This window comes from Equus quagga, chromosome 2, assembly GCF_021613505.1.
Source record: "Equus quagga isolate Etosha38 chromosome 2, UCLA_HA_Equagga_1.0, whole genome shotgun sequence".
Taxonomy (NCBI): Eukaryota; Metazoa; Chordata; class Mammalia; order Perissodactyla; family Equidae; genus Equus; species Equus quagga.
The window spans coordinates 77,715,942-77,733,058 of NC_060268.1; the positions used below are offsets into that span (position 1 = coordinate 77,715,942).

General features: G+C 36.9%; 1 protein-coding gene across 1 annotated transcript in view; it reads left to right on the top strand.

Moving 5' to 3' along the window:
• TRPM1 (transient receptor potential cation channel subfamily M member 1) overlaps positions 1-16,660 on the top strand; it is a 113,152-nt gene extending 96,492 nt beyond the window's left edge. Inside the window, exon 26 of the mRNA XM_046652768.1 lies at positions 14,880-16,660. Within this exon, the coding sequence (XP_046508724.1) occupies positions 14,880-16,152 (1,273 nt within the window). The 3' untranslated portion in view covers positions 16,153-16,660. The remainder of the gene's footprint in view (positions 1-14,879) is intronic.
• The last annotated feature ends 457 nt before the right edge of the window (positions 16,661-17,117 follow it).

Below are 17,117 nucleotides of genomic sequence, written 5' to 3' on the forward strand. Positions count from 1 at the left end.
CCCCCCCCCCCCCCCCCCCCGCGGCCCTGGAGTCCTAGTCGTGGTAGATAAAGGATTAGGGCTTGACATTATTATGTAGGAAGCAAGGGAGAGACAAGCTGGGATATTAATAAGAGCTTCACTGAGTGACTGACGACAGAGTCTGGCCTGAACAGAAAGTGAAATGTAGCCAGAAAAGACTAATTATTTAGATGACTTGAATTCCAGAAACTAAGGAGGTCTGAGGTGTAGCCATGTTGGTGTATATAAACGATGCAGCATAGTGCTAGAATCCTAGAGAGCTTAATATTCTTTGAGTAACTATTCAGTATTTTGCATATTAAAAAGAATGAGAAGCATAGAAGAATAAAGACTTAACATCTTGGTCTTGGTTTAGTGTTTCACATATAAAAACTCTGTAAGTAAGCACAAGTAGGTTCCATCCTGGATGTTCTCCCTGCAATTACTAAACTTAAAAGGCAGCTTCATATGAAGAAGTAGATGGAAATTAAAATAGCTGGATGGAAATTTTGGCCTGGGTTAGACAACCTTATGATCTATAGACCTGGAATAAGATTACAGGGTAGGAATCATCTTAGAACTCAATATAAAATACTATAGGATCTTGAAACATGTGTTTCTTCAAGTATGAACTGGACCTAGTTGCTCCACTAACATTACGTTTTTATGTTAACATCTAACTCTATCATTAAGGAAATGTTCCCATATAATTTATGAGATGCCTTGCAGGTGAAGGGTGATGTTTACACAAGAAAAGATGACTGTACATAAAACAAGTTTTAATAACTGGCTTACTACAGAATTCCAAATGTCTAAGTTCTGTCCTTAGGAAGGACATACGGGAACTTTTACCATGAGAACATGAATTTGGACATTATATTTAATAGGTAAGAGTCTATGAAAGTCCAATAAAGTTATTCCATATGTAGGTATTCTCTTGGAAGTTCCTACAAAAGTTTCACAAATTTATACATTGCTGGACCTATTATTTGAATGAAATGGAAAACATTTTTTACAATACCTTAACAAAAATGTGTTTCAGTGAAACTACTTTAAGGTTTAGTGGTGTAACATTCAAAATCAAATACTCCTAAGTAATAGATAAGCTAGGATACAGATAAAAGCATCTGAAGATTTGCAATCATACCTACTTCATACACTCATGACATTTTACACCTGCATAGCATTTATAGTCTACAGAGTACTTTCTTTTACACAATTTCACTTAATTCTCATAAGATTATTATGCTACTACTGTTATTATTATTATTACTTTATGAATCATTCACCAGTGACAGATGCACAATAAAAATGACCTGGTGGAACAGCTTCATCCCTAATGAGAATATGGGCACATCTCAAAAAGAATCCTGAGGCTGACAAAATGTTAACCAGAAACAGCCTTTCTTTTTTCTTGAATACAAACTAAACACACAAAAAGAATCATGATATGTAACATCGGCAGTTAATCTGGGACCATTATCTTTTACTTTCTTAATTTAAAAAATAAATAGAATTATGTATATACGCACCAGATTTTGAGACTGATTAGGGCAGTAGGGCATTGCCTTTTAACAGAAAAGCCCAAAGACCAATATGTACTAACCTCTGAATCAAACAAAAAGCTGAGGGGAAAACACAGCTATTATTGATCAAGACTGATTAAGCAAATTGGGTTCTGGGCTCTCGGTGATTTAGTAGGAGATACACATGAAGCAGTAAAGGGCAGGGCAAGTAACGTCATAAGTCAAGTGCAGCTGAAATTCTATTCAAAGACAGGAAAACAGTTCATTTGGGCTCGGACAGATTATAGATTTCATTTGTTTTTAGTTTCTTTTGATATGGAGAATGGAGAAGACTCGCCCTTAGGAATTGTTCTTCCTGCCTGCCACTTGAGAAATCAGTGTTTGGTGGTTAGTAAAATGGCCTTAATGCCCTTTCAAAATGGAAGAATTTTTGCTGTGAAGTAAATGCTACCATAATGTATGAAATCGAAACCTAGAGAAGCTACTTATGTGACCCACAAGTAAATCCAAACACAGAAATAGTTACAGAAGCCATGAATTCAAATTGGGGGGAAATGGATAGAAGTAGATCTGATAAGAAATCAGTAGTGTAGTGTGTAAGAAAGAGCACTTTGCCTCACAAAAGTACTCATTATCTAAAGAAATAGTCCCTTTGAGCCAATACTAGTCATCCTAGAAAAATAAAGTCGTTTGACCACGTGATTTGAAATATTTCAAATTGTTGGCATAATTTATAAAATGAACATTATTTTGGAAAATGTTCTACATTCTAATAAACAATGCAGGCATGTTAATCTAATTAAATAATACATGAAGCCAGAATAGCAACAGAATTTTATATACAATGGCTGGGGTCCCTGACATCACCAAGACAGCTTTCATTCATCTGGTTCTTCCACAAATGTTAGAGGTAGCTACAAGTTCCAGAATAGGTTTTCTCAAACTGAGGACATCAAATGCCTTGGTATTTGGGGTCTTCAAGTTGTAAGAGAATTTTACCTTTTTGTTTTGATGATGATGGCCTGTTTGTGAAGGGTGCAAGCAAATTTGAGGATGAAGAACAAGATGAGGCAGAAAGGGAGGATTGTGGTCAGATTCTGAAGAGCTTTGATGCATACAAGGAACAGAAATGTTTATAGGAGGAGGTTAAGGAGTGCTATTGAACTGGGAGGGAAAACCTGAAGCTCCATTAACATAGCACTTTACGTCATACTGAGAAACTGTCAGCTGTCCATATCACAGAATGGGATTACCATGGAGATTATAAGGTTTCCCTTTGATGCACTCCTTGGTACCTAACACTACGATGAAATTTGTCTTTTTATCTTAAATGTGATGAGAAGCTGCTACTGTTTTTAAGCAAGGAATGACATGATTGTTTATCTGTGTTGTTGTTTTAGATTGGAGTGAGAAGACATTAGAGGCAAAGATGCTATTCCTAAGAATTAATATTTTTTGCTTTATCAGCCTGGGAACAAAATGAGGTCATATATCTTTTAATATGAAATGAAATTATCCTGAGACCTCATCATGCTTATTCTAAGAGTGCCTTCTTTCTCTTCCTATTGTTCCCCTACCTTGAGTCAGTTGCAGGAGATCCAGTGGTCCACCCAGGTCCCTACCTACTGTATCAAGAGCCAAGAAGGTGGGGCCAACCATTGCTTTTTTTCTCTCTCTCTGTCTTCCTGCACTCGGCCCTGGAAGTGGGCATACTTGTGGAAGCATACAGCAGAGTGGATTAATTAAAGCCCAAAATTTCTGATTGGGGGATGGAAAGGGGGAGCTCCAGGGAACTAGAAATACCAGGAAGATTGTAGAGAGGGAGAAACTTGGAAAAGTAACCCCATAATGTTGTTTATGAAGTCAAGGGCTCACCTCCAGTCGGGGTGTGTGTGTTTGCATGTGCGTGTATGCACGTGTGTGGTTCTGCTCCTTACAAAAAGCATTGAGGGAGACGAAATGAACAAAAATGATAGAATAAAGAACTCTGGAATTGCATCCCTCTATAAATGGAAAAAAAAACTGGCAGAAATTTTCAGAATCAACTTTTTTAGAACTCTGGAAATTAACCAAAGTCTTGCAGCAATCTGTGGAGTGCTTATTCCAGAAACATGGCTGAATCTCAGTTTTTTTAAAAAGTGAGCTTTATGGCATTTCAGTTTACCCAGTTCCATTCCCCCCTCCTCAGTGGTAGCCCTGAAAATAACAGCCTCAATTGCTGGTACCAGTGGAGGCAGAATGGACAGCATCCATAAAGAATTACAACAGTTTGTTTTGTCCTGTCTGGTGGCTCCCTGAAAGACTGGCTTAAAAAGTGTGTCTTAATGCCCCCTGACTTGAAACTGGCTCAGTGCTAAAGCTGCCAGCCGGGGGGCAGACGTGGAGTATTTGTCACAAACATTTACAGGCAAGTGTTTAATCCCTGTTCCCTAAGGTGATATATACCAGAGTTGGAACAAACAACAGACTAACCAAAAAGCTTGGGAGAAAAGGCTGAGAAATGAGATGGCCACAGGGCTTTGAAAAGCTAACATATTCCCAGGAATCTAAAAGGCCATGTTCATGCACAGGGCTGTGCACATGCTCAGGAAAGACCTGAAAAGGCTGAAAGTCCTCAGTTACAGTTGACTTTGAGTCTCTGTGCAAGTAGGAAGGGAAGGCTAAGACAAAGATGTAAACTGCCTAACTCAGTGTTGAAGACATGGATACATAGAGCCCCTCAGTAAAGACTAGGAGATATTTTTATTTAAGGAGTTTAAGGAAGTCTCTATCCAATCATTAGCTGACCACTAAGCTAAAAGAATAGAGATTTCAGTGGGCACACCCAACAAAGAATACAGACTTTACAGAATTATTTCAGAAAAATCATTAAACAAACAACAATAACTAAAATTTTAAAAAATACCAAACTCTGGGGAGGACAGTGAATCTGACTTACAGAGTTGCAATATTATAATATTTAAAATGCCTAGTTTTAAATAAAAATTACAAGACATGCAAAGAAACAAGAAAGTATGGCCCACACATAGGGGAAAAGGCAATCAATAGAAACAGGCCTTGAGGAATCCCAGATGTTGGACTTCTTAACAAAGACCTTAAATCAGCTATTTTAAATATGTTCAAAGAGCTAAAGAAACCATCTCTAAAGGTCTAAAGGAAAGTATGAGAATGATGTCTCACCACATAGAGAATATGAATGAAGAGATAAAATTTATTCTTTTTAAAAAAACCTGAGGGGGCTGGCCCCATGGCTGAGTGGTTAAGTTCATTTAAAAAAAAAAAATTCTGAGTGGGCTGGCCCCACAGCTGCATGGTTAAGTTCATGCACACTGCTTCAGCAGCCCAGGGTTTCTCTGGTTCGGATACTGGGCACGGACCAGGTACCACTCATCAAGCCATGCTGAGGTGGCATCCCACATAGCAGAACAAGAAGGACCTACAACTAGAATATATAACTATGTACTGGGGGATTTGGGGGAGAAGGAGGGAAAAAAAGATTGGCAACAGATGTTAACTCAGGTGCCAATCTTTAGGAGAAAAAAAAAAAACTTAAACCAAACAGAAATTCTGGAGTTGTAAAGTACAATAATTGAAGAAAAATTTACTATAGAGGCTCAAAAGCAGATTAGAGCAGGCAGAAGAAAGAATCAGAAAACTTGAAGACGTCAATTGAGATTATCCAGTCTAAGGAACAGAAAGATAAAAGAAGTAACAGAGTCTCAGAGACCTGTGGAACACCATCAGCATAACAGCATACATATAATGGACGTCCCAAGAGGAAAGGAGAGAGAGAAAGTGGCAGAAAGAATATTTGAAGGAAAAATAGAAAAAAAAATTCCCAAATTTGATGAAAGATATGAATCTACACATCCAAGAAGCTCAATGAACTCTGAGTAAAATAAACTTAAAGAGAGTGACACCTATTCACATCACAGTGAAACCGTCAAAAGCCAAAGAAAGAGAATCTTGAAAGCAGCAAGAAAGAAGCAACTCATCACATGCAAAGGAACCTCAATAAGCTAAAAGGCTGACCTGTCATCAGAAACCAAGGAGGCTAGAAGTCAGTGGGATGATGTATTCAAAGTTTTGAAAGAAAAAGACTGCCAACCAAGAATTCTATATCCAGCAAAACTATCTTTAAAAAAACTGAAGGGGAAATTAAGATATTCCCAGAAAAACAAAAGCTGAGAGAATTCGTTACTAGCAGACCTGCCCTAAGAGAGATACCAAAGGGGGTCCTTTGGACAGAAATGAAAAAACAGCAGACAATAACTAAAATCTACATGAATAAATAAAGAGTACTAGTAAAGGCAATTAACTACATAGGTAAGTATGAAAGACATTATAAATGTATTTTTTGTTTGTAACTACTTTTTAATTTCTATATAACTTAAAAGACAACTGCATAAAGCAATAATTACAAGTCTATGTTGATGGGCACACAACGTATAAAGATGTAATTAGTGACAATAATAGCATAGAGTAGGAGAGGAAGGAATGGAGCTTTATAGGAGCAAATTTTTTGTATACTTTTGAAATTAAATTGACGTTACTCTGAACTAGATTGTTATCAATTAAGAAGCTCATTATAATCCCCAGGACAACCACTAAGAAAATAACTCAAAAATGTACAATAAAAGAAATGACAAGGGAATTAAAATGATACACTAGAAAATGTCTAACACAGAAGAAAGCAGTCACGGAGGAATTGAAAAACAAAAATAGACATGACATACAGAAAACAAATAGCAAAATGGCAGAGGAAAGTTCTTCCTTATCAATACTCATATTAAATGTAAATGGATTAAACTGTCCAATCAAAGACAGAGACTAGCAGAATGGATATTAAAAATACATATGATCTAATTGTATGCTGTCTGCAGAGACACTTCAGATTCAAAGACACAAATACTTTGAAAGTAAAAAGATAGACAAATACATTCCATGCAAAGAGTGACCAAATGAGAGCTGGAGTGGCTATACTAATATTAGACAAACTTTAAGACAAAAATTGTTATTAGAGACAAAGAAGGACATTGAACAATGGTCAATTGATCAAAAAGATATCACAATTATAAATAGACATGCACCTAATAGCAAAGCCTTATTATATATGAATATATATGGAGCAAACACTGACAGAATTGAAGGGAGAAATAGGCAGTTCTACAATGATAGTTGGAGATTCCAACATCACTTTCATTAATGATAGAATGGCTAAACAGAAGATTGCCAAGGAAATAAAAGACTTGAACAATACTACATGCCAACTCAATCCAACAGACATCTATAGAACACTCAACCACTGCGGAACACACATTCTTCTCAAGAACATATGGGACACTTTCCAGGATAGACCATACGTTAGGCCATAAAACAAGTCTCAATAAATTTTTAAACGGCTGAAATTATACAAGGTGTGTTCTCCAACCACAATGAAATAAAATGACAAATTAACAAAAAAAAATTTGTAAAATTTACAAATATGTGAAAATTATACAGCACAATCTTGAATAACAAAGGGTCAAGGAAGAATCATTCACAAGGGAAATTAGAAAATACTTTGAGGCTGCACAACAGTGTGAATGTACTTAATGTTACAGAACTGTACACTTAAAGATGGTTAAGATGGTAAATTTTATGTTATGTGTATTTGACCACAATTAAAATATTTTTAAAGTAAAGAAAGAAAATACTTCAAGTTAAACAAAAATGAAAACTCAAGATAGCTAAAACTTATGGGATGCAGCAAACGCAGTACTCAGAAGAACATTTATAACTGTAAATGCCTATATTAAAAAAGAAGAAAGATTTCAAAGGCACTGAGTACTGAACTAAGGACTAGACCACCACCAAGGTCCCAGACTGATCACTGGGCTGCACACACACAGGACAGATCCCAAAAGCACTGCAAAGCCTTTGAAAACTGAACTAAAATTGGAATCACAGCCCACAGAAATCATGCTGGAACTCGCAGCTTGAACCTAACCAGGTTAATCATATTCTAAAACAAAAGTATCAACAACCTCCATAGAATTTAAACAAGACCTGAAGTCACATGACATATTATTCAAAATGTCTGGGATACAATCAAAAATAGTTTAGAATATGAAGAATCCAGAAAATCTCAACTTACCTGGGAAAAAGACAATCAATAAATGTGAATCTGTTATCTTGATAACACAGACATTGGAATTGTCTGACAAATACTTTAAAGAAGCTATTATAAAAGTACTTGAACAAAATTGCAAAGAATCTTGAAATGAATGGAAAAATAGACAGTTTTGGTTAAAAAACAGAAGACATAAAGAACCAATGAGAACTTTAGAACTGAAAAATACAATAAGTGAAATTAAAATCTCATTGGATAGGCTCAAGCATAAGAGATGACAGAGGAAAGAATAAGTAAACTTGAAGATACATCAGTAGAAATTACGCAATTTCAACTACAGAGAGTAAATAGACTGAAAAGTAAAGAGCCTCAAGGACCTGTGGGACAAAAACAAAAGTTATAACATTTGTGTCATCAGAGTCCCAGGAAGAAAACAGAAAGAATGTGTTGAAGAAAATAATATTTTGAAAAATAATAACTGAAAACTTCTCAAGTTGGGTGAAATACATAAACCTACAGATTAAAGAAATCTGGTAAATGCCAAGCAGGACTAACACAAAGAAATCCACACCCAGACACATGTTAAATACTGCTGAAAACAAAAGACAATGAAAAAAAATGGCAGTAGCCAGAGAAAAATGACACATTACTTATAGGGGAATAGCAATTTGAATAGGGGAACAGCAGATTGCTCATCAGAACCTATGACAACTAGGAGGAAGTAACACCATGTTTTTAAAGCTGAAGGAGAAGAACTAGCAACTAAAACTCTATATCCAAAAAAATATCCTTCAGGAATGAATGAAGACATTCTCAGACAGAGGAAAACTAAGAGAATTCATTGCCAGCACACAGGCTCTAAAAGAATTACTACAGGAAATTCTTCAGACAGAAGAACATGATAGCAGAAATAAACCTGACACATCAGGAATGAAGGAAGAATGTCAGAAATAGTACATACAAAGATGAATCTTCCCCTCTTGAATTCTTTAAAGTATGCTTGTCAGCTGAAAGCAAAAATTACAATATTGTCTGACGGGGTTCTCAGTACATGTTGATATAATGTATAAGACAACTAGAGCATAAGGAAGTGGACAGAAAATTGACCTATATTGTGTTGATGTCCCTCCATTCCGATTGAACTGATGCTAAGTAAACTGTGAAATGTTACTGTTTTATAATCCCTAGAACAACAACTATAAAATCCATAGTAAATGACATAGTCATTTCCCAACTTATTTCTGAGGCCAGCATTACCCTGATACAAAAACCAGACAGAGAGGACTAAAAAAGAAAACTACAGACCAACGTCCCTTATGAACATAGACACACGAATTCACAACAAGGTATTAGCAATTGAATCTAGCCATGACCAGGCCGAGTTTGTCTCAGTAATGAAAGGCTGTTCAGTATTTGAAAATCAGTCAGTGTAATCCACCATATGAACAGTTTAAAGAAGAAAAAACACATGATCATATAAATTGGTGCAGAAAAAGCATTTGACAAAATTCGACATCTGTTCCTCAATCTGTTAAAGGGCATTTACCAAAAACCTACAGCTAATTTGATGGAAGACTGAGTGCTTTCTCCCTAAAACTGAAGCAAAGCAAGGATTATCACTCTACTACTGCTATTCAATGATGTACTAGAAGTCTTAGCCGGTGCAATAAAGCGAGAAAAAGAAATAAAAGACATGTATCTTGAAAAGGAAGAAACAAAACTATCCCTATTTATAGATGACATGATTGCTAACGTAGAAAAAACACATAACATCTTTAAAAAATAAAACTAAACAAACATACAAAAACCTCCTAGAAGTAATATGTGAATTTAGCAAGGCTACAGAATACAAAATTTACACACAAAAATCAATCTTAATTCTATATACCAGCAATTCATAATCGGAAACCAAAATTTTTAAAACAGTACAACTTTACAAAAGCTCCAATAAAAATGAAATACTCATACATAAGTTTAATAAAACATGTACAGGATCTGTATGTAGATCATGTTTGTAAAAGAAATCAAAGATGATCTAAAGAAATGAAGAAACATACCTTGTTCTATATGGTAGCAATGCCATTTCTCCCCAAATTGATCTATAGATTTAACATAATACCAATCAATCAAAATACAAAAGCAGGATACTTTTTAGATGTAGGTGAGCTAGTTTTAAAATTTAACTAGAAAAGCAAAAGAACTAGAATATCTAAAACAATTTCAAAAAGGAAGAACAACATTAGTGGAATCATACCACCTAATCTTAAGACTTACTATAAAGCTATAGTAATGTTGGTTATGTGTGGTAATGGTGAAGGGGTAGACACATATAAATGGAACAGAATAAAGTGCCCAGAAGGAGACTCACCCAAATATGGCTAACTGATTTTTTTCAAAAGTGTAAAAGTAATTCAATGGAGAATGAATAGTCTTTTCAACAAATGGTGTTAGAACAACAGGTGGACATTCATATGCAAAAATTGGACCTTGACACATACAGAAACCAAAACCGGATCATATCTAAATGTAAAACATAAACCATAAAACTTTTAGAAGGAAATATAGGAGAAAATCCTCATGACCTGGGATTAGACAAAGAATTCTTAAACACGATACCAAAAGCATGATCCATAAAAGAAAAAAGTGATAAACTGGATTCCATCAAAATGAAAGACTTTTGCTCTGCAAAAAACACTGCTATCACAATGAAAAACAAGGTGCAGACTGGGAGAAAACATAGGCGTCACATATCTGATATAGGACTTGTGTACAGAATATCGAAAGAACTCTCAAAACTCAATAGTAATGGGAAAAATGACCCAATTAAAATATGGGCAAAAAATTAGAATAGACACACCAGAAAGGACAAGTTTTGGCAAATAAGCCCATGAAAAGATGTTCAACATTATTAGTTATTAGTGAAACACAAATTAAAACCACGATAAGAAACCTCTACACACATATTACAATAGCTAAAATCAAAAAACGTGGACAATATCAAGTATCGACAAGGATGCTGAGCAACTGGGACTCTCAAACACTGCTGGTGGGAATATAGAATGGTCAGCCACTCTGAAAAACAGTTTGGCAGTTTCTTATAGTGTTTAACATACACTTAACCATATGAACCAGCAATCCAACTCCTAGGTACTTGTCCTAGAGAAATTAAAACTTATTGGTTCAGCCACTATGGGAATCAGTATGGAAGTTCCTTAAAAAACTAAAAATAAAACTGTCATACAATCCAGCAATCTCACTTCTGGGTGTATATCCAAAGGAAATGAAAACAGGTTATTAAAGAGACCTATGCACTCCCACGTTCATTGCAGCGTTATTCACAACAGCCAAGATATGGAAACAACCAAGTGTCTGTCAATTGATGAATGGATAAAGAAGATGTGTGGCATACACACACACACACACACACACACACAATGCAATATTATTCAGCTATAAGAAAGAAGGAAATCCTGCCATTTGTGACAAAATGGATTGAACTTAGCATAATGCTAAGTAAAATAAGTCAGACAGAGCAAGACAAATACTGTATGATGTCACTTATATGTGGAATCTAAAAAAGCCAAACTTATAAAAACAGAGAATAGAATGGTGGTTACCAGGGGCTAGAGGGTAGGGGAACTAGGGAGATGTTTAAGGATACAAACTTGTAACCAGTAAATAAATAAGTCCTGGAGATCTAATGCACAGCATAGTGAGTATAGTCAACGATACTGTATTATAAACTTCAAGCCTGCTAAGAGACTAGATCTTAATTTTTCCCACCCCCAAAAAAGAAATGATAATTATGTGACATGAGAGAGGTGTCAGCTAACTCTACAGTGGTAATCATATTGTAATATGTAAATTGCAATCAGATTAGTACGTTGTACACCTTAAACTTACACAATGTTATATGTCAATTATATCTCAATAAAAACAATTTTTAAAAACCCTATATTCACACAAAACTTGTACACAAATGTTTATAGCAGATCCTTTCATATTTGCCAAAAAATGGAAATAACCCAAATGTCCTTCAACAGATACTGTGGTACACCCATACCATGTAATACTACTTGGCAAAAGAAAGGAATGAATGATTGATACATGCAACAGCTTGCATGAATCTCAACGACATTATGCTGAAAGAGGCCAGTCTCAAAAGTTTACCTACTGTATAATTCTATTTACTTGACCTTCTGAAAAAGATGAAACCATAGGGATGGAGAACCTACCAGTGGTTGCTGGGATTGGGGGTAGGGGAGGGAGTGACTATAAAGGTGTGGCACGAGGGAGTTCTGGGGGTGATGGAATTACTCTGGATCCTGATCGTGATGTTAGTTATAGAAAGCTATACATGGGTTAAAATTCAAAGAACTGTCACCAAAAGAAAAAGTAGTCAATTTACTGCATGATAATTTTAAAAAGAAAAGATGAAATTAGAAATATGTCTTAAGAGGGAATCAACTTTATTTAATGGGAAAGCCAAGTAAATCACTTTGGACCTAAAATACTTTTGTATTCTGTGCTGTGCTGAAAAGTATTTCACTCTGTGGTGAAAGGAGAGAAGAATTAAGACCTCGAAATGTAGGAAATCTCATATCTCACTAAGAGCTCTGTCACAAATGATAGATTTCTCTTATGTGTTTCCTGCCACTCAATGTGTAAACAGATGTGGGACTCTTGTCAAATTGTCTCCTAGATAGCCTGTCTTTCCCCATCTAAAATGGAAATCACTCCTTGTATGAATATCAAGATTTGCGAAACATGTTTTAAGTAATTGTGGGAAGTCACAAAACATAGCTAGCATAGGAGATATTTCCTCATTCGTCCTTTTTCTTAATCATTTCAGATATATGTGAACTTACACTTATTTTTTTATTTCTCTTTTCCTACATACTATGAAAACTCAATACAACTTCCCTTGATTTGGCATAGCCATTTAAAATGTGCTGTCTCCACACTGTAGCTGTTTACGATGAGCTTGAAATATGCATCTGACATTTTTTCTTAACCTAGGCCACATCATGAAGCATTGTTTCTTTCACAGCTTCAGCTGAGGGAGTGGCAGGTGGGATAGGAGATTTAAGAGACTCCTTAAAGAGGAGTCCTACCACAGAGCTTGGTAACTTATTCAATGCAGGGGAGGGGGGGTCAGAGAGGTGTAAGGCAGACTAAAGAATCAGATGTACTTTGAAGTTGCTTTCTTGCATGTGAGTGGCCTGTGATGCTGTTATCTGGATTAGGTAATACAGGAGAAAAAAAAGAAGCAGAGAAGTATAAAATATTTGAGAGGAAAGATACTTATCTATATTTCACCAGGTTATTTATTTTCAAAAGTTTGCACAGCTGCATTATCGTTAAATGTAGTATTTGATAAAGGATTGCAAGTTTGACTGTTACAGAGGCAGCGTGGTTCTTAACACAAAAGGAATCCTTGGGGGTAACAGATTTGAAGTGAGCAAGGAGACACATTTCACAGAGATAAACCAAGTCTTAGTTGAAGTAATAGAAAATTCATAGTGAAAAGTTCTTCTCTTTGTCCCTGAAATGTGGAAGGAGAGAGAACCGCTAGAACCTGCAGTATGTATGGTAGGGAAACTTTAAAAGAAGGAAGTCAGGACTTCTCATACACAGTGAATTTGGTGAATTTGGTCCGCCTGGTGGCAAACTTCCAGGAAGCCAGACCCTTCCTGCTCAAATGATGTGGTTTCCTAAGGGCATATAAATAGTCCTCTCCCTGTGAAAAGAGTTAAGAATAGAAGCCAAGGACCCTCCCACACATCACAGCGCAGCTGTCAATGTGGCCAGCAGAAGAACAGCATTAGCAAAAGCAGTTCTAGGAGAATGTAGGGCAAGGTAGCTGCAGAAGCAGCAGAGAGTGAGGACAGCACGGGAGATGTAGTCAGGCAGAGAGCAGAAACGTCGTGCCAAGAAAAGCAGCAGATGATCAGGAAGTAGAAAAGAGGAAAGCAAGAACAGGTGAGGGGATTTATAAGGAGTTGTCGAGAGGGTAGCAAAGACCTGCTGGAAGCAGATTCAGTGCAAACTGGGTGACCCTAGAGCCTGCCTGTACATTTCTGTGAAAAGATAGAAAACCAGAGCATAACAAAAGCAGACTGAAGTGTTTGCCTTCACACAGGAATGACCTTGCTGGGACAGACTGCCACAACGCCCGGTTTAGAGGGCCCAGAGCCTCCGAGCTGGCACCAGGGTCCCCTCTGCCCTGGCCACCCCGGGCACAAATTCAACTTGTAGACAACAGTTTTAGGTCCTGGGAATGCCTTGCTGCCTCTTAGAGTTAAATTTCATGAACCAGTTGAAAGACTCCCCCGCTATATTTATCCTTGAAACACAAAACATAGTCTATACCAGCAGGTTTTAGTTCAGGCAACATTACAGTTTCATAGGCTGTTGCCTGATCTTCTAGGAGTTAAAAAAAAAATCTAACAGCAGATATTTATAATTTGCCATGATCTTTCTTTCTCACAACCCCATAAGGCAACACTAATTATTAAATATAATGAGCAATTTAAAGTTATTGCTATTCTTTAGACAATTAAAGGACCTCATGTCCCTTAGGTAAACTATCTGATAATATGAACTTAATTATTAACAATTCATTTTCTGAATGCCCTGAACTTCAAATAAGGAGTTTAATTTATTTATTTTGTCATCATAACCATTAATTGCCGACAGCTGTAGTCAAAACTCAGAAACCTAAGTGCTAGTATCTTGCTTTATCATCAGAGGCAATGTGATGTACCAGCTAAGAGACAAAGACTGGAGCAAATGCTGGAGCTGCACTGTGCGCATTCAAATCTTAGCTGCACTGTTCGCCAGCTGTGTGACCTTGGCCAAATTACTCACACTCTCCATGACTTTTTTATTTCCTCATCTGTAAAATGGGATGATGATAATAGTTCTTACCTCATAAGGCCGTTGTAAGTAGTAAACAAGCCTAGAATAGCACCTCAGTGAGTACTTATTAATGAATACGTAAAGCACGTAGAGCAATGAATGGTAAATAGCACTACATGTGTTAACTGTATTTCTATCATTTTCTGATGCTCCTCACAGAAATTTTTAGAAGTTATATTAGGAATGCATGAAGTTTGAAAATATGCCCAGTGAGTTCCATGATTCTCAAAAGACTGAAAAATTGTATAACAATATCATAGTTTTGCTTTTAATATTTAATTAATCTCAGTTTAATAAACCTATCCCTTTGTATTCACCAGGGTTGAAAATATGTCAATGAGGTTGGAAGAAATCAATGAACGAGAAAATTTTATGAAAACTTCCCTACAGACTGTTGACCTTCGACTTTCCCAACTAGAAGAATTATCTAGCAGAATGGTGAATGCTCTGGAAAATCTTGCAGGAATTGACAGGTCCGACCTGATACAGACACGGTCCCGAGCTTCTTCTGTATGCGATGCAACTTTTCTTCTAAGGCAGAGCAGCCTCAGCAGCGCCGACGGCTACAGCATGTGTAGATATCATTTTAATGGAGAGGAGCTGTTGTGTGAGGATACTTCTGTCTCCAAGCCACCAGGGACAGGATTCAGGAAAAAAGCCGGTTCCTTCCGTATGAAGGAAGAGAAGGACCCAAAAACACATCTGGTACCAGAGCGTCAGGGCAGCCTTCACCTTCTATCCAGCACAAGCACGCCAGCAACGCCAGAGTGCAGTCGACTTGCATTCGACAACGTAAAGTACACCTCAGAGCCGAAATTAGGTCCAGATATTGGGATTTCAGCTGAAGATGATGAAAGGCGGGCAGACTCCAGAAGAGAGGAAACTATTTCCCCAAGTTTAAATCAAACAGATGTTAAGAACGGAGAGAACAAATCAGATTTTCAAAACACTCAGCTAACCGTGGAAACCACAGAGATAGAAGGCACTATTTCCTATCCTCTGGAAGAAACAAAAATGACACGCTATTACCCCGAGGAAACGCTCAATGCGTGTAAAACAATGAAGTCCAGAAGCTTTGTATATTCCCGTGGAAGAAAGCTGGTCAGAGGGGCTAACAACTGGAGTGCAGAGTACAGTACAGTCACGGACCAAGCAGGCGCCTCTACAATTCAGCAATGGACTACAGAATGGAAATACCAAGTTAGAAAGATCACACGTTCTCACAGCACGGATATTCCTTTGATTGTGTCAGAAGCTGCAATGCAAGCTGAGCGGAAAGAACAATTTACAGATACCGAAGATGAAAACTGTGTTTCTGAAGCAGTCCCTCAAACTTCTCATTTATCTCTAGCTGTTACTGACAGAACTGGAAAGGAAAACTTACTGTCTGTGAAAACAGACCAAACTTTGGGATTCCCATCTTTAAGGTCAAAAAGCTTACACGGCCATCCTAGAAATGCTAAAGGCTTTCAGGGAAAATTAGATAGATCTGGGCATGCCAGCAGTGCAGGTAACTTAGTAGTTGTGTCTGGAATTACAGTGGAAGAACAGAAGGCCAAGCAAGAGAAAACTTCCACAGAAACTGAATGCTAATGTGTTTCGTTTCTTTGATTACTAAATCAAAACCACCGATGAGTAACATCTTGGTAATTTAAACAGCATCAATTTCTGAAAACATTTTCATTTAAAATGTTTGGCAATTTGCACTTATGATGAACCTAAAATTTAATGCACTAAACTCAAGGTAGTATTTTTGTAGCATATTTTAGTAAACTTAGTTTTTTTTAGTTGGAATAGGATCAAATGAAAGAGACAATACTCCAATTGGGATAAATCACTTAATCAGTTTGCAAGATTCTACACTCTTTTTATTTCTGAGGGCCACCGAATAGCCTAAGAAATGTCACCAATAGGTTACTTAGGGAGTAAACAACTATGTAAGAAGGAGAAATTAAAGAGAAAGCAAACAAGAAAAAAAGGAGGGGCGGGGGAGAAGAAAAATAAAATTATGAGGAGCAAGAAGTCAGAAGTGGAAAGGAACCATAAACATCCGATGTTTTTCATGGGTCTTTGTTTTATGTTTTAATGTTTTATGTCTTAAAATTGCACAATGAATAAAAAAGTACAAGATTATGTCAAAGATCACACTGTAATAGTTTAGGGCAACCAAGAGTTTTGTTAATGTGTCAGAATAAAGTATGCAATATGCATCTTCCTGTCGTCATACAGTCCTTGAGAGCAAACACAAAGGAATTGTTCCTCTGGCTATACATGGCTTGTGCAAAGCAGTGGCTAAAACCTAAAGGATACATATTCACAGCTGAAATTGTCAAGAACCACAGACACTATTAACAACAGAGAACACAAGGTGTTGTGCTTCAACTTGTAAGTTCAAAGACCCACCATAATGTTCGGCCCCCCCAGGCAGGGGTTGGGGAGAGCGGACACTCCCTAGGAACTCTTAAGGCCACCCTACCACCACCACTCTTCACTATACAATATGGGCAGAGAGGTGCAGAAAGGGCTAAAGCAGAAGCCACCAAAATTTACAGAAGTCA